This window comes from Cupressus sempervirens, chromosome 5 (genome assembly GCF_028749045.1).
Source record: "Cupressus sempervirens isolate cs-2001-9-10 chromosome 5, ASM2874904v1, whole genome shotgun sequence".
In the NCBI taxonomy this organism is placed as follows: domain Eukaryota; kingdom Viridiplantae; phylum Streptophyta; class Pinopsida; order Cupressales; family Cupressaceae; genus Cupressus; species Cupressus sempervirens.
This window is the reverse complement of record NC_143122.1, coordinates 353,506,458-353,525,980: the sequence shown is the minus strand read 5'-3', so window position 1 is coordinate 353,525,980 and position 19,523 is coordinate 353,506,458. Positions and strand designations below refer to the sequence as shown.

Below are 19,523 nucleotides of genomic sequence, written 5' to 3'. Positions count from 1 at the left end.
AATTCCTAAGAGATGGAGAAGATGAAAAGGATGAAGCAATTTGGGAAAATGAAACATCACAATCACAATCAAGAAATTGATTTTTGGAATAGTTAATCAAATTTAGAAAGTTAGAAATGTTAAGCATTAAGATATATTTTCTCTTCATCAAAGGATTAAAAAACAAGATAAGAATGATGAGGTAACACCAAGACTTCTCCTCCAATCAAAACATTCCAATTCCAAGTATAGTCAATTATCCAATTTTCTCATTGGTTGGAGAAATCATTGCAATTTTCTTATTGGCCCACTATGTGGTGCCCTTGTGTAATTGGTTGTAGCTTTGGCAACCCTAATTAGGGTTTTTGGGAAGAAATCTCTTTTTGTGATCTTGAAACAATCTTGGCCCTTTAATGTAACCAGACATCTATAAAAGTTCAAGGCCTTCTCATTTGTAAGGCATTAGATTAGAAGGTGCGATCAGAGAGCTAGAGAAGAGTAGGCTAACTAATGGAGAGACTTGATTGAATTAGTTCTATGATGCTTTCAAAATAATGGATAATTCATTGTTGGTTCTTCATGGTGAATTACTTGTTATTGTTTTGAAGTGTTGCATGGTTTCCAAATTCTTTCGCTTGAAGTAGATTTATTTTCATGATTGAAGTAGTTTAATTAGATGAATGTTTGTGGATGTTTCTTTGATTGACTTAAAAAATAAATGGCTCACTAGCCTCTTGCTGATTTTAAGTGTGACTTGTGTGGTGAGCCAATGAAAACACTTAAGTTAATTGATATTCAATCTTTTGTTTGCATCCAGATGATGGGGTTAGAGAGAGGATATCGATGTGAAAATCATTTGTGTATTCTTTATAAGTTTGCACTAGATGGGCGGAGTCACTGATTACGATGCATCTAGTAGGGTCCAAGTTCATTTGTGATTTATTTCATTCATAGTCATAAGTAGAAGTAGAAATAGAAGTTATAAGTTTAAGTTGGGGTTGAAATGGAAAAGTTGGAAAATCAAACTACATTTTCTTTACACATTGTCAAGCAAAATCCTTTAGGAGTGCAAGAGTTGATGTCTTTTGAATGAATAGCTTAAGTCCCTTTGTGATAACCAACATATCACATCATAAAACTAAGTGAAGTTCATGATTAAGAAGGAACTTTGAAGTCATCTCATGGTGACTTTGCAAGCTTAGCCTAAGAGATGACCTTATATCAAGAGGATTGAATATTTGGTGTTTCTCCTTGAAACATTAAGTTTTTTATTTTATATGTAGTGGAATAAAACTCACATCAACGGGAATAAAATGCAAAGAATCAAGAGAGTGTAAAGGAACAAAACATAGATTAATTGAACTTATCTTCGTCATCATATGTAGGTCGAGCCTAAGTATTCTAAAAGTACACATAAGATTTAATCAATTCAAGATGAACATCAAAGACAAATGTGATTGATGATAATTAAATGTCATGTTCATTTGAGTGTCAAATCATGGATGTCAAATTTATCCAAACCCACACAATTTTGAATTTGAGGATTCATATTACAAAGTAGTAATACTTGATGTTGTTTTGTTGGCATAACCACACCAAAAAAGGAAAAGAAAAATAAGTCAAAACATGAATTCGTTGTCCAAAACCTATAGTTGCAACCACATCATATGCCTATATCCAAGCTTATGCATTGCTGAAAGCTTAGAGATCAAGGTCACCATATAGATAAAAACAAATACATATCATGGCTCAAGGTGATGCATGATTTGTTAGTGCATAGACAAATAAGAATAAAAGAAATTAGCAAAGAAATATTAATTTATTAATGGCTTTAGTGGCTCTAGAAACAACTACAACTTATTCCACAATTGATGAGACCACAAGGTGGCAATTCAAGCTTGTTCCAATTGAAAAGTTTTGACAAAGGATATATATGGAAAACCGTGAGAGAAAAATTAGATGCAAAAATTACATAACAAGAACAAATTGAACATACTTTTAGTGGATGGCTTAAACATCACAAACTAAGTTTCATTCCAAGATTAAAAGTGTTAAATAGTCAAAGTTGACTTATTTTTTCCAAACTTAATTTTCTCCTTAGTGTGTGATGTTACTTTTCGTTGAAGGAGAAGCTTAAAGTCAAATAAGTTGAAAGCTTCTGACCAGAGGAGCCGATGACTAGATATGCAAAATTTGAGATATTCTTCACGGAACATTTCCCTTTTTGATCATCGATGACATTTTTACTGGTGCTAGGGGATTGATTAAGAGACCTAGAGGAATTCACATTAATACTAAAGGCTGAATTAAAAGATCTAGATTGATTAATTATATGAGCACTATGGCTAGAAGAATGTTTGGCTATCTAGAAAGTGAAGTTATTATGTACAGGTTTCTTAGATACAGGAGGATTGTTTCTCGCAGCTGGAACATGGAAAAACAAAGATTATGTGCACAACTCCTAGTGAAGCAGTCAGACCAAGCAAACATTGTAACATACAAAAAAATGCACTTAGCAAGAACAATGAGATACTCTTATAGCTTAGACAATAGTGTAGCTCTCAAATTACAGATTCTTGTAATTATCAGTCACTTATAATCTATGTAAAACATCATTCTGAGATTTGATAGGTAGGAGATATTTTTTACACCAAGTCAAATTGTGATAAAGCTATTAGGATTCAATTGTGCAATTTTTGAATCAAATTCATTGATTAATATTTCATGAATAGTGATTTATACAAACCTATTTCTAGAGCACTTAACTACAAAATTTCCTCCATAGTTAAACCTACTCTATTTACAACCTCATTAATAAAACCAAATTGAAAAAGTAACCTTTTCAACCAATTTGCCACATCTCCATGGATATGTAAAATGTAGAAATATAGTTGGAGCAAGAGGTGGACTGTAGGAATGCCTCCGTAAAAACTTAAAGATTCCTCACCTTTGAGATCAGTCAAATGTTTTTGTTTCAAATTTATAAATACAAAATTATAAAAATTTCAGCAATATACCGCCCATCAATAAAAAATTAATGGAAATTAGATTTGAAAATGTTGAGAAAATTGAGACTTTAGGAAATTCTATCTTCCAGGGCAAAAATAAAACTGATTTAGAAATCTCTATCAAATACAACTCTTCATACATTGTCTTCTAATAAAAAACTTGCACAACAATTTCCTTTTTTAAACTAAAAGAATTTTACACATTAATTTTTATTATTGCTTGAATTAGGGTTTGGTAACCATGAATATCGATCAGAGACTATGGTGCAACTTATATGCACCCAGACTAGCGTTAAATAGTCTTCAGTCCTTTATATACAAGTGAAATACACTAAAAAATTGCATATAAATTGCACTGTAGATGGTGTAGATGGTGCCGTTAACATCCAGTCGGTCAAAGACAGTAACCGGTGAGCAGTAGTTTATTGATTAATTTCTTTCACTTGCAGGAATTGCTTCCCTTCATTATTATTTTAGGGCTTGACAAGTATGGAAACAGCTTCAGGGGGATGTCCCTGATGTTCACTGGCGTAGAAATTGCATAAAATACAAACAATTGTTTTAGCGTTTCTCTTTAATCTCGATATTGAGTTGACCAGTTGGATTAGTAATCAATGGAAGTTTTACAATCCTGATACTAAATTGAAAAAAGTAGATTAAAAAAAACATATCTGAATTAAATTGGAGGAGGCTAATTAAAAGATAGTCTAGAGGAGATTGATTAACAGATATCCACAATACTGAACTACAAAGTCAAAGAAATCAATCAACAGACATCCCACAATCCTTATAACAGTAAATCTGATAAAATCATTTTTTCTTCTTATATATGAAGAATTTCTGATACTAACCCATTACAAAAACTGAACCAGTGCCAATGGGAATGGCTGAGCTCTTCCTTGATTTGCTCCTTCCCTTTGTTAGCCTAACAATCAGCATCTTTTTCTTCCTGCAGCTTTTCTTTCATGGTCGAAAGAAAACTAAATCTGAAAACCCCACTCTCCTTCCTTTCTTCGGCATACTTTTTCCACTGATTAAAAACCGTCACAGGCTGCACGATTGGGTAACAGAATTACTCTCTGCTTCTCCTTCCAATACATTCAAATACCATCTACCTGGAGGAATAAGAGGATATTTGACAGCCAATCCTGCAAATATAGAACATATGCTGAAAACCAAATTTGAAAATTACAGGAAAGGGAAGCGCTTCAATCACATTCTTCACGACTTTTTGGGAAGAGGAATTTTCAATGCCGACGGCGAGCTGTGGAAGATGCAGAGGAAGGTCGCCAGCTACGAATTCAACACCAAATCGCTCAAAAATTTCGTCGTAGAAACAGTGCAATCAGAAATTCTGGACCGGCTCATACCTGTTCTTTCGAAAGCCTGCGATGAAGGAGCCTCCATAGATTTGCAAGATGTTTTGCAGAGATTTACCTTCGATAATATTTGCAGAGTTGCCTTCGGAGTAGATCCTGCTTATCTGGATCCCTCTCTCCCCCAATTACCCTTTGCTAGGGCTTTTGGAGATGCAACAGAATTAAGCTTCGGGAGATTTCTGTACGGCGTGCCCTACCTCTGCAGAATCAAGCGTGCCCTTAACCTAGGTTCTGAAAGGCGATTGCGCAGGGCGATTCGCGAGGTGGATGATTTTGCTCTGAATATAATCCGTTCTAGAAGGAAAGAGATCGCCGAGAATCAATTAAAGGGAAGTGATTCCCCAAGAAATGACCTCCTTTCCAGATTAATGGCAGCAGCTAACGAATGTGAAAGAGAGACGGGTGAAGATGAGGAAAATCGCAAATCCGATGTTTTTCTCAGAGACATGATTGTAAATTTTATACTGGCCGGAAGAGATACGACTTCGACTGCACTGACCTGGTTCTTCTGGGTGCTTTCATCACATCCGCGAGTGGAATCGGCCATCCGCCATGAAATTTCACAGATTTTATCAAATAGAAAAGGGGAAATGGAAACAGGACCGAAAGGGGTTTTCAATACCGCGTTTACATTCGAGGAATTGCGGGAAATGAAATACCTCCATGCTGCTGTGTGTGAATCTCTGCGCCTGTACCCTGCTGTGCCCATTGATTCCAAATGTGCAGTGGAAGATGATGTTTGGCCCGACGGTAGTTTTGTGGGCAAAGGTTGGTCTATTGATTACAGCATTTACGCCATGGGCAGGATAGAAAGCATCTGGGGAGCAGATTGCCTGGAATTTAAACCAGAGAGATGGATGGTAGATGGAGAATTTGTAGGAGAAAACCCTTACAAGTTTACTGCTTTCCATGCCGGACCTCGCACATGTCTGGGAAAGGAGATGGCCTTCATTCAAATGAAATCGATTGTTGCTTCCATACTCCATGATTTTAGCTTTGGGATCGACAACAGCTTTGTTCCCACTTATACGCTCGACTTCAGTATGCGTATCAGGGGAGGATTGCTGGTTACTGTCAGGAAAAGGTGATTTCTTCTCTAACAGAGATCTGAAAGTGGTTTTTACATTGCCTCCATTTTAATTCTCTATTTTTTTTCTGGCTTTGTAATATGTTTTGATGGATATAGATATTATTGGCCGATAGGCTTCCCCTATGAGGTTGCTTGCAATCGGTTTTTGTCTCATACCCCATAATCGCTGCCGGTAAATGATTTCCGATTGCTAGTAAGTAGTTTTACAGTTTTAGATAGGATTCTTTCAGCACACCGAGCCTTAGTCTAGCCACTAGGCCTGCAATCAGCGTATCATGCCAACCTATTCAGCCTGCACTCAACCCACCCTGCGCACTCAACCGCTTTGTCTAATTAGGCAAGAAGCTCAGTTTTTAAAGGCGGAAAGAAATCGCCACTAAAATTATTGACGAAGAGATCTAGCATGAGCAGACGGTGAATCCGGGAAATTTATTTGGGTACAGGGTCTTCGAATCTGTTGTTCAAAAGGGATTAATTCATTGCATTCCTAGCTTTTCCTACCTCTTCTAGGATTCTGTCATCGCCCACGAGAATGAAACATGGCTGAAAGCAGGGGGCTGGTCAGATCGTTATTAGAAAGAATGAGAGCGCCCATATTAATCAATACCAGAAGCCATAATGGGCCGATAACCAATCAGGAGTTTCCCCCTCAATACTTCATCCACTTAGCGAAAAACGGGATAGCCAGAATTTGGGTTCTCTGATTGCAGAGTTCCAAATCAGATTGTTTACCCCAAATCCAATGAACTCAACAACTCCGAGTCTCCAACCCTTGCACAAAATTTCTCCCAGTTTCAATTCCTGCAATGCCTTTAATCTCTGAATGGATTTGGGAATGCTTCCATTAAGGGCATTATCTGAAAGCGTCAGATTTTTCAATTTCTCGAGCCTTCCAATACTCATCGGGATCTTAGACTGAACGTAGGTAACTTGTTCTCACATACCTCTGAACGGAGGTAAGCTAAAGCTGCCGCCGGGGCCACGAGGGCTGCCTGGTTTGGGCAACCTGCTAGACCAGGGTTCAAATCCCCACCAGTCTGTTCATGATCTTTCCAGGCACTCACTCACCGTCCAGCACACTGATCACCCAATACATCGTCCACTCTGTCTGCACTCCGCCGTCCAGCCAGTCTGACTGTTATAAATAATGTCCAGTCAGTATGAGCAACATAATTGAACAGCCAGCCTGGGTACTGTTGTTGCATTCTGAGAAATTGCTTCCAGAGCTTGCGATGGCAATGTCATTTGCCTGGTGTTCTTCTACCAGTGCCATATCTATCAAATTATAGCCTTGCACCTGTTTGGGATTCAAGGTTGTGTTCTGTTTCTGCCAAAACCAAAGGTGGTTGTGGCTGAAAAGAGGAGATCATTTTTGACCCACATGTTTTTCTATTTTATACCTACTATTTAGATGAATAATTTGATACACAATTCAGTCATTTCAATTTTTTAAAATGGCTATAGGTTCCACCCTATGTGCCTGGGTTTTGGTGTCACCTTCACTGCCGGTACAGGTTAATCTCTTACAAAAAAAATCAGATAAGAAAGTAAGTCAAACTTTTTTTTTCAGATTTACAAAAACATAGTGACTTTTCTCTAGATTTTTTGTTGTTCTCAAAAAAATTCATGATATTTTTGATTTTTTGAAAATTGATAACTGTACATTTTTGTGGGAGAATAGCCATGTCCTCCACCGCCTGTGTGTCATTGCACACGAACTTTTGGCCCTCCTCAACCACCTGCTCGTCTTGCAGCTCGGCCATGTCCCCTGTGATCTCTTCTTCCTGTTGCCCTTCAATGTTGTGCTGCTTGACGACTAGCCTGAGGGGTTCTCCAGTAATCTGCAGCCTGATGTGTGAGGATAGCCTTGTCAAAACTCAATGCTGTGCTGCTTGACGGCTAGCCAGAGGGGGTCTCCAGTAATCTGCAGCCTGATGTGTGATAGTAGCCTTGACAAAACTCTCTTTTTCTAGTCTCAAAACTAGATTTAAAATAAATTAGTTACTAGAGCTTTAAGCCGATAGCCGTGTATACTTTTGATAATGTTCTCAATTTTTGTTCATACACTATCTCTTTCACTTCCCTACCCCATCTTTATATATTTCTCATTCACACACAGATACTACTCTCCCTCCTCCCCTTATCCTTCATTGAATATCTATCTATCCTTCTAATTTGTATTTCCTATACCAAATGGACAATATTTGAAAGTAGTAATTTACAATTATTTCTATCACATCATAAATGTCTTTCCCTCTCCATCTTACTCTATGTTTCTATATCTCTATTTTTTAATAGTTCCAAGTATGTGAATATGTGATAAAAATGTTTACAAAGAAAATACATCATGCTAATAAACATATACATATTATTTAATTTGAGTCAAACTCATTGGCATATATTTCATTAGTATGGTTCACCACAATCCATCTTCAATACAATGAATAGAAAACTTTTATCATTCGTTGCCATATTTCATGTGTAGACACTAGTATCATAGAATATAAAAGATCTTATTTTGTAAGAGGATTTCTTGTGAACTTCTTCTCATGAAACATAAATAAATAGATGAGAAATTTGCAAACATCACAATTTGATATAAAATTCTATTATTTAAAAAAATTAATAATACACAAAAAAATAATTTAAAATATCTTTTATATTGAAAACTATATTACTATCTTAATATTTACATACAATTATCATGTTAAACATTTGATTTTCCAATTTTTCATATATTCAAAAAATCATATAGTACAATATAATCTATTGTGCAATTAATGTAATCCTATTATATTGAAAAATATATTACTTACCTTTATATTTACATAAATTATCATGTTAAACATTTGATTTTCAAATTGTTCATATATTCAAAAAGTCATATAATACAATATAATCTATTGTGCAATTAATGTAATCAAATTATAAATATATTACTTATCTTAATATTTACATACAATTATCTTTTTAAACATTTGATTTTCAATTATTCATATATTCAAAAAGTTATACAATCTAATGTACAATTTGTACAATTAATGTAATCATATAACTATTTTAGAATTTGTAGAATATCATTAAACAACTAAATTTATATAATGATAAATGACAAAATATTATTTTATTAAGATTTGAATACTTAATATATCAATATATCTATAATAATATTTTTTATAATATTTATATATTAAAATTTATTTTTGAAGAGTCTAAATTATTTTTGAATACAACAATTTAACTTTAGAAGTAAAGTAAAGAGATAAAATTTAAAAACATAAGAAAAGTCTTTATATACAACTATTTCCAATCTATTAGTGACATTCTATTACATATTCATTTTTTATAAATCATGCTTTTTTTTGAGAAACTCAACTATTGAAACTAAAAAAATCAATTTAAAATTTAATCACATTTAAAATTTAGGTTAATTGTTTTCTTTTTATGCAAGCTGTTGACAAATAAACAACGACAACAAAACAAAAACATGCAAGGCTTTGATATTAACATTGTAAATAGCAACAAAACTATTTGTTCATGGAAATTTAAGAATAAAACTCACTTACTTCTTCCCTGCCACAATTCCTTTTGTCCAGGCCTAGAATTTGATGACCATGCCTACATGTCATAAGATTTTTCTATGACGGTTTGATCATTTTAATGCCTTTTATTTTACATTTATGAAAAAAAAATCATTGTCATTTTTCATTTTTGAATAAAGTTTGTATATATTTTTTTTGAAAGATTCTGAGTTAATATAAATATATAATAAACAATGTAAAAACATTATATTGCATACTATATGCAAACATTAAAAAAAATTGTTATATAATAATATAATAATTAGTAATTAATAAGTTTCTAGATTCATAGTAAAATAAAATATTCATATCTATCACTTTAAAATAAATAAATAAACTAATAGCATATATTTATATTATAAAGTAAATTACTATATTATTTATAATAATTTTTTACGGTTTATTAATAACATAAAATGTCATATTGACGTTATAGAAAAAAATGACATGTCAGCCTATACGATCTAAAGAAAATTTAGATTGTCATATATGGTTAAAAAGTGTGAAATGGGCCATTACAACCATCAAATTATATGCATGCTTTCTTCACCATTCAATTTACATTAACCGCTTTTCAATTTTGCCAACAAGGTTTCCTTCTCACAAGTGTTTGACAACGCATGACAACTAGTGGAGATGAAACAAAAAACTTTCCATTATTGAGTTTTGAAACAATCTAAAACTTAGAAATGGTTTGTTTTGTGTGCTAGACACTCATTCACATAACAAGATGGTGTTAGAAAAGCATACAAGCCAACAAAAGATGCACGGTGAGAATAAAATGTTGATGAGCAAAGCAACTGATCTTTTCTCTCTTTATTTTACAAGATTGAAACAATACTCTTCATTCCTATGATATTCCAAGGCACAGAAAATGTTGCTTTTGTGATTTGAGCCTGCACTTCTATGTATGTGTTGTAAAATAACTTCATTGCTTTATACACACTTCTCAAAAATCAATAAACCAAAACAAGGTTGTAAAAATAATAAACGTAGTCTATCATAAGCTACTTTCTGCCTGGAATTTAAAGGAAAACCCACAACAAAACTACTATTGCAAACTCCCCTCCTGAAGTGGTTTCTTGTCCAGCAGGTCCTGACAATTTAAACCCTACGAATTAGTAGCCCTTGATCTTCCATAAATTATGGAAGCAAATTGTTACACTGTCCAATTTAAAGGACTTTTGGTATTTTAAATGACAAGTAGCTGCTAGGTCATTACTCAATGTGAAACTTTTATCTGGTGTAGTATCTTTTCTAGTCGTCTGACACTGTCGGAGTGTCACAACATTCCGGTGGCAAGTCTCGTAGTAATAAGTCTATCGGCTTTACAAGATATTTAAATGATGTTTGAAATAAAGATTGTATATGCAAATGTCACTAATATAGGATTATATCATATATGATTATTTCTATATGTCATTTACATTGTTTGATCTAATTCGAACTTGAAGTTTAATGTTTTTTTTTTCGATGGAGGGTTCAAACCTACGAGGCAGCCCAGTGAGGCATGAGGCTTGCGAGCTACCAACTAACAAAGGCCACCACTTGAAGATTTAGGAACTCGATACTGGCCCACGCATGCCTAAAACCTCTTCGGCTTAGAGTCAAGGATTGAGGGGCATCCATGCCGCCAAAATCACCCGGGGCATTATCCCGACCTCATCCCTTATGGTGTTAGATATAGTGTCTGCCCCTAGTTTACATTTTATTATTATTGTTGTACTCTTTTAGGCCAGTTTTATGCTTGATGATTAGCAGCATTATTTTTGAGATTATCAGATATTGTTTCATAATCAATTGATTTTATGATGAGACTACTTGGTACTCTATACTTCATGTATGCATGATAATTATTACTGTGGTTTCAGTTATTGATGATGATTAGATAGATGGATTATCACATGTGTTTTCTTATGGATACTTACCCCATACTACACGTGTATGGTGTGCATGTATATTTTCTTTATGTATAACATTTCTGATGTGGTTAAGGTGCACCACTTCCTGCCATTCCCTGTTTAGCTTAGTATATATGTGTTTGTACATGCGTGGATTTTATGCAGATTGCAAGTACCAGGTATCAACTTCCTTGAATTGCCAGGATGAGTGTACCGTATCGCATTATCTCAATGGTAAGAGAGGAGATAAATTCTTAAGTCCAAATCCTAACCTTTAGACCCATTTGTCTTTAAAAATTAGGACAAGTGTCTAAGGTGATTACCTTCCGAATGCGTTGTATGATGTAAATTCATGATTATAACCCTTTAGTTTGATCTTGTATGTGTTTTTCTATGATAAGTTTTCGTATTTCGTCCTATAGGTCTTTGGTGATTTTTCTATTAATTAAGTCTAATTAAAAGATTAAATTAATGATTAAATTTAATGGAAATTTATTATGATATATTTTAATGATTAATTATATTTAATTAATTGGAAAATTAATTAAATAAAAAGAATTAAATTTAAAGATAAAATTATAAGTTCAATTTTAGAGCATAATAATATTTAGTTAATTTAATAATAATATATTTAGGAAATCATTTTAAAATAAATGCTAAATATTATTACTTAACTTAATAAATATTTTATCAGTTAATGTTTCGAAAATAAATTAAAGCATGGAAAAGATATTAATTTATTAAAGAATTTTATGATTGCATAAAGTATTCATGAGAATAAAAATTTAATAAATTAATTAAAAAGAGAAGTCAAGTGCATTTAATTAAGATATTTTATATTGCAATAAAGGTGCATGAAAATATTAAAAGAAAGATAATAAAGAGTTAAAGACTGGTAAGCAAAGAGTCCTCTTAGGTGATCGCACAATTAGTGTCCCAAATTTAAGAGAGAACTTCATTTCAACAATTGAGGGTTGATTTTCGAGGGACGCAAATTTTGGAGAAGGAATTTTCAGAGAGAAGGTTTTGAGAGAAAAAATTTCTCTCACAATCTTTTGGGTGGTTGCGAATTTAGCATCAGAACCAAGTAGATTCTTGTGTTTTGATCATCCAGTCAACTATGTTATTTAAATAATCTTGTCTTCTTCGTGACTATGTATTGTTTATCCAAATATTCATTGTGACGAATCTTTTATATTTCATTTTGAAATTACTGGTATGCATGTTGATTTCATCTATAAGAGATCTGTAGAATCCTCTTTCAATAGTTTTAAAATTGAAAATTAAGCCTAGAAGGGTTTTGAAAGGGAATGGAAATTTTGTTTAGTTTGTTGTAAGTACTCTATCAGAGTATTGATAGCATTCTGTATTAAAAACATATATATATACAAAATTATTATATGGAGGATTGTTATTAAAAAAATTTATTGAAAGAAAGAAATTTACAAAAAATAAAAATTAATAAAAATATATTAGTGAGGAGGTGGGGTCATGAATAGTTTAATCACCAATGCTTTCAATAGAATTCTCTTGTATTAAAAATGAAAATGAATTCACTTTTCTACTTTGAAAAATCAAAGATCTATATTTTTATGAATGCAAAAATCTAAGTGATGTATACAAGATTCAAAGCACATAATTTTATTTATGTTAATGCAATATTTAACACAACTGGTGATCTTCTTATGGAAGACCTACATCCTTTTCCCTACGAAGAATTAAGGAATTTCCTACAGAATGGCAGAGAAAGAATTATTGGATTCCTCCTATATTTTATTATGATGTTTGGGGTCACCTTCAAACAATAGTAGGCATAAAAATTCATATATTGTTGTTCCTGTGCACTTTTTGTGTGGATTATTTTTGCTTTATTAGTTTTGCTAAGTTGCTAATGATATGATACATTGACAAAATGTTTATTAATAGACTTAGCTACAAATTAAATTGGTAAGAAATTTCAACATAATCCTAATTCAGCTCTCCCCACCCCCCGCACCCTCCACCCAGTCTTAGGATTATTATGTTGTTCTACAAGAAATGACAATAGATTTTTACATTTAAAATCCATTACCCTAGTTCCCTTTTCCTCTAGCTGATTTAAGTTTGACAAAATGGAATTACTTTTTGAAATAAAAGTAGCCTTTAAACTATTATTTTGATTGGATGTTGCCTTGTTGCCCCCATTTCAAGAAATATAGGTCCATAACCTTTTTTTTGGGTTCTATATTGAGAATAAAATGAAATAGATAGTAATTTATTATGTATTCTTTAAAGGGTGCTAGCTCAATGGAAGAGCATGCAGGAGGATGGTGGTTTGATTCCATTGTGCTCTATTATGACCAAATACACTACCAAATATGTGACTAAATATGCTACTATATATGTTGCCAAATATACTATTAAATACGCTACTAAATACACTACCAAATATGTGAGTAAATGTATTAAATATGTTATTAAATATGCTACTAAATATACCACTAAATATGTGACTAAATCAACTATCAAATATATGACAAAATATGTGATTAAATATACTACTAAATATACCACTAAATATGTGACTAAATCGATGATCAATATCAGTGATCAAATAAGTGACTAAAATTGTCTAGTAGTAGATTTAGTAGCATTATAAATGATTGGATATTAACTACTATTAGTCATGCGACTAATTTTAGTCACATATATACAAATTTTAGTGGTTTTTTTAGTCACATATTGTTGTTTTTGTACTAGTGCGAAAAAATTGTATAATTGTAATGCAACATGTCCTATATTATTATTGTAAATTAGGAAAGCCTCAAATCCAACTCACTAACTTGTTTTAGGACTTGGTATAAAGGGAAGGTCATTTTCTTTTGGTAGTGTCTTATTCATCAGTGATATCATATGCATTGTGGTGTTTGGTTGAGTGACCTTGAATGTGAATATCTTTTGATTAGAGAAAAGATTGATGTTGAGATGTACTATGAGCTTCAAAGAAACTGTTTTATAAAAAGAGTTGTTAGTTGTTCAGTTCAAAAATCTTGGATATACTTATCCAGAAGATTGTCCAGTGAAGATTATTTATGTGGCTATTTGGATAGTGGGTTCAGTTGTCTTCCTTTCAGCTCTTAACAGGGACTCACATGCATTGATTGTATTTCATTGACTCCTAATAGGGTCTATCCTTTCACAAGCAACTTTTATATTAGTACATCATCTTGTGGACAACATTTCCACCAAGGTTTTCCCTCTGATTAAGGGTCTCCTTGTTAACATATCTGGTGTGATTGTGCACCATTATCTTTCTATATTTTTTGCATCTATTGTTTACATGTTTCAGAATTACTAAATATATTGAGAGTTATTTTAAGTGCATAATTGATTCATCCAATCCCCCCCTAGTTATCTTGGTGGACTCTAGTTTCTAACACGAAGTAGTCAAAATTGGAGGACAAATAAGTTAAATCATTTTGGTGATCAAAATAGTTCAAAGAGAAAGAGGAAGAGGGAAAGGACTAGGAAGACACTACCAAAATTGGGCTCATTTTTCAAGGTTGATTGGTCAATTTTTCTGTGCATATTGGTCAATGTTTTGACCAATGTCTTTGTCGTAATCTTTTTGTTGATTGTTTGATGAGCAACATTTTGCATCTAACTTTTGACGAACGTTGGCATTGAAAAAGATGTCATTTTATTCCAAAATGTGGCATCGAAGATCTAGTTTTTTATGGTGGCCTACATCATAGTTTGACAAGGATGGTATGGCATCAACAAGTACCTTGTCAAAATTATCATTGAAACTGTCCACTAAATATCGATATTTTGACAATCCTAGTGTTGAAAAAGGACAAGTGTACATCAAAACATTTGATGGTGATGTTATGAGTTTGGAAAAGTAGTTGTCAAAATTTTCCACTGTCTATCAAAATTTCAACCAGTTTGGGCATCCAAAAATAGTATGTTCAATGAGGATGCTATGTCCACAACAACAATCCTCATCAAAACTGATGTCGATACCAATGTTGAAATGACTATGTCAAAAAATTTATGATAGTCAATTTTTTTTAATTGACAATGGTGAGTACTTCAGCTTCACAACCATAATTTATAGCTATCATTTCCTAAGAGTTAGACCCAGGCACAGCTTATTACGACCTTCTTCTCACCCTTAGCTCTGGCTCAGGGTGTGAAGTGATCGTGCAGTTTCCCTAACACAGACCATTCAAGATCTGTGAGACCTTGCAGGGGACCTCTTTGCCAGTGATACTCCTCTCGTAGCACTCAGCCTCACCATAGGACCTCTGGTAGCCACTAGCCATATTAGTTGTTGTTGGACTTTTTCCTTTTAAGGACATATACCTAATCTTTTTTGTTATGTCTTCTACCTTCTTCATTTATTTTACTTCTTCTTTTGTGGACACCATTTGGTGCTACGTCTGTCAGCTATCTTCTTGGTGTAAGCTTCCAGTTCCATAGACCCAAGTTGTGGTCTTTCATTGGACATTAATACAATTATCTTATCTATCTTATATCTATAAATATTCTCAAAAAGATATATTCCACTTAATATTTTTTATATAAGACCATTAACTATTGAATTATCTTGAATTATTTTTACAACATATTTGTTGATGTGAATTGATGTAATGCTCTTTTTCTAACAAATTCTACAACTACATTATCTTCGAGCTTCACTTGACTCTTTTGTTCTCAACAAAGTAGCCTACACTAATAATATCTTAAGACCATCAAGTAATAAAGTAGTTTAAATGTATTTTTCCTTGCATTGTTAGTGTGAATAGCTAGTATCTCATTTCCAATTATTTCTACTACTTGTTATCTTAAATATTCGCTTAACTTTATATCTAATTTATCAAGTTACAAATATAAAAATTCAATTAACAATACATGTCTAAATAGCCTAAATCAAGAAATGAAACTTTTTTTCTTTCTATATTAAAGGTGCAAACAATATTATACCTCCTATGACCTTTTTTATTTTAAGTCTACACTCTTTTTAAGCTTCTCTTGAATCATTTGTTCTCAATAGAAAAACAAACATACACTCAATAACTTATGCTCAAGACCATCAAGTAGTTAAGTAGTTTGATTGTATTTTACCTCCTAATTGTTGGTGTGAATAGAAAACTTACAAAAATAAAACGCCATTACAAGATAGATGGTCTTACAACTTGATTGGTCATTAGTTTTGTACATGACATGTGAAAAGATGATGGAGCTCACATGAGCTCTTTTATTTTGAGTGAATTTTACATTTTTATATTCTATGTGAGTTATCTTGGTTCTATCATCCTTTTCAAAAATTTCTTTGTTTTCTTCAATTATTGAATTGAATGTGTCTTATACTTGTTAGCCATATCTACAACCTCTAGCACACTTGTCTCTATACTCTTCCATCTAAAAAATAGAAATGTCTTCATTTTTCCTTCTTAAGGATATTGTTGAATTTGTCACTTCCTTATGCTTCCTTCTCTAATTATTTTCTTTAAAAGAAAACCCCTCTTTCTATTTTTTTAACTTCTACTTTGTCCACTTTCATGAGATAACTATAATCACATTCGTTGATTTGATTTCATCTAAATAAAGTATTTGATTTCCTTAACTACAATTTCAACATAATTATATTTCCTTGGAAAATATATCAGTAGCACAAGGTTACAGATTCTTTGATCTTTACCAATTTGCAATATTCCTTGACCTTGACTAGTGTCTCTAAGGTTGCTTAGCCAATTCACTATATTTTGAGTTCAAACATAAAATATAATTGCAATTTCACCATCCTTCATTACAACAATTCCAAAATAATCATTACCAATTTGACTTTATTTGTTCTATGGTAAGTGTCTAGACTCCAATGTTCCCTACTTCCTTTTAAAAATAATGTGCACATGTATAACACTCTAAAAATGTTCCTAAAACATTGTTTCCTTTTAGTATTTCTTGTTCATCCTTCATTTTGTTGTTATGAAGAATTCCAATCACTTTGCTCTCCATATATATATAATAAAGTGTTATATATATACTTTTACAAAATCACACCATAACATGTAACACTTTATAATTAAATTTAAACTTCAAAAATCTCCTTGTATTCTATCTTTTATAATTATCATTTGTATAGTGATATTTATTTACTAACACTAATTCATTAATTATTTTCTATTCATGTTTTATCTTACTTCCTAAAAATATCTTATTTGAAAAATGCTTCATTTAAGCTTCATTCTCTCAACAAATCATATAAGTATCTTTAAAATTTGTTATCCAAAGTTAACTAAATTCACAACTACCTACACAAAAGTTATAGTTGATAATGTTGTAATTTGTAATCAAAACAAAATCAGTCTATAGGAAAATTCATCCAATCAACATGAGTATATCTTGCTAAATAATAGAGGTTTAATAGATCTTGGAAGGGTTGCATTTTGTTAACATTGTTATATTCTTTTAGTAGCTGATATCAAGTTATTACTTTTGATGATGAATAATGTAATCCCATTTAAAATAGATATCTGTAAAATATCTACATTTGTTATATTTCAACTAGTAGATAATAAATATGAAATAAAAATTCTGATGCATTAGTTATATTCTCAATAAAAGTTGTCAATTTGGAATTCTGATGGTGGATTAGGAGTATCATTATTTTTATTAGTTGATCATAAGTATCATATTAGAATTCTAATGATACATCGTGGAATATCATCCCAAATAATGATAAAGAAAAACATTTTCATTTTCATTACCATATGATATAATAGAAAATTACAATTTTGATGGTACTCATGTGATAATATCTATACATCAAACCTAAGAAATAACACCTATAACCTCATGTATTTTCCAATATCATATGTAACTTGTTTGACACTATTACCGAAGTTGTCTGGGAGAGATAGAGGTAGAATGCATTACAATAATTATAAAATGATCTTTTTGACATATTATAAAATAATACAATGAAAAGTACATGAAGTTTAACAGATGTATTCTAAGTAGAGAAGAACATGACTTAACTTGGTGAATGTATGTCAATCATGCATTTTCAACCCTAACCCAACATCACCTTTCTTTAAAAAGAGATTGTTTATGTCTGTAGCAAAACCTGGGGGGAATTTAGTTTTTTGTATGGCTATGGCATCAATTTGTTGTTGCATTTATAACCAAGGAAGGGTACTCATTTTAATCCGGTTCCCATTGCTATTTGATTCAATGAAAAACTTCAATGCATGATTGGATTCATGAATATCATTACAAATTTGGACCATTTTTACTTTGTCACGCCTTCTATGCAATATTTTCCATAGCATCTATGTTACATTCTTTCCAATATGCAAAGCATCAAACAAATGCATGATTGGAAGGTTCTCGTAGTACGAAACCTACTAAATTGTTTAGGATAGCTTTTTAGTCCTTTTGGAAGTTGTTCATCAATGCCTTGATGACCTTCACGAACATCAATTACATCATTAGTAAACAAAAGATAATATTCAAATATAAATTTCAAACAAAAACCATTAGATGGAATGATATTACCTCAACGATTTATTCTATTACATTCCAACTTCCAAAGGTGAGATGTCACTCTTTGTGGCTTTGAATTTGTCTCTTTTCCATTGAAAAGATATTTTTTGGTAATTTGATATTTATGATTATTGTGGAGAAAGTGCCTATGCTCATCGAACACTAGCTTCTTTCCTTAACTTTTTTAATTACTAGATTTCATCTTTGGAGATGTAAATGTTCCCTTTGTTTGAAGACCTACAAGATCGTGTATAATTGGATGACGTATGTTTATTTTGATATTTACAATTATCATGGGCAACTTAAACATACAACAAAAAGGTGTTAGCACTATTACATACCAAAAATATATGTTAACAGTTTTACATAACACAAAAATGTGTTGGCCCAATGGCATCATGTATTGTCCATACAAGCATTGCATGGAATTGAAATTGTATTTTTCCTATTGGTCTAGAGATTTCATACATAGTGACCCCATTCTATAACTCCAATAACTTTTCAATAAGGGTTTCAATCTATACATTCATATCTTTCACTTGGTACTTACCTAGTTGAATGGACATAAATATTACATAATTATTATGATCATTTTGATGTGGTGTTTAAATTTTAATTTAGATGACTATTAAATTAAAAAACACCTGGTACAATCATTGTCAACATTATGTGCTCCCTTTTTACGAACATCCAAGGAGGAATGTTATTGTTAATAACAAAAATAGACTAGACCAAGTAAACACATCTCATCTCTCCAAATGCATTGACACTATTTGTGGCTAATGAAGGCTTGAGATTACGAAGTTCTTATTTAAAGAGTGGCCATGTATCTTCTATGTCCTTAATGCAGAACCATTCACAAACATTTTCATAATATCATCTTGACTTCTATTGCATGCATGACAATTGATAAATTGTGTTAAGCTAGTGCACTTGAATAATCGTTGCAAATGTGGAATAATGGGAATGTATTGAAGAACCTTATGAAGCACCTTTTTTATTATTCAATCTAATTGATATCTACTAATGTGACAATCAGGGAATTATGTTGT

General features: G+C 32.2%; 1 protein-coding gene across 2 annotated transcripts; it reads left to right on the top strand.

Moving 5' to 3' along the window:
* The first annotated feature begins 3,334 nt into the window (after positions 1-3,334).
* LOC149556186 (cytochrome P450 94A2-like) lies at positions 3,335-10,869 on the top strand. 2 transcript variants are annotated; one of them, XM_089830311.1, is made up of 2 exons: positions 3,712-5,450; positions 10,517-10,869. In XM_089830311.1, the coding sequence occupies exons 1-2, from the start codon at positions 3,865-3,867 to the stop codon at positions 10,542-10,544; spliced, it is 1,614 nt and encodes a 537-aa protein (XP_089686437.1). In that variant the 5' UTR covers positions 3,712-3,864; the 3' UTR covers positions 10,545-10,869. The 2 variants fall into 2 exon arrangements, with proteins under 2 accessions (XP_089686438.1, XP_089686437.1); XM_089830312.1 differs by lacking the exon at positions 10,517-10,869 and having other exon boundaries at positions 3,335-5,609.
* Positions 10,870-19,523: the final 8,654 nt, after the last annotated feature.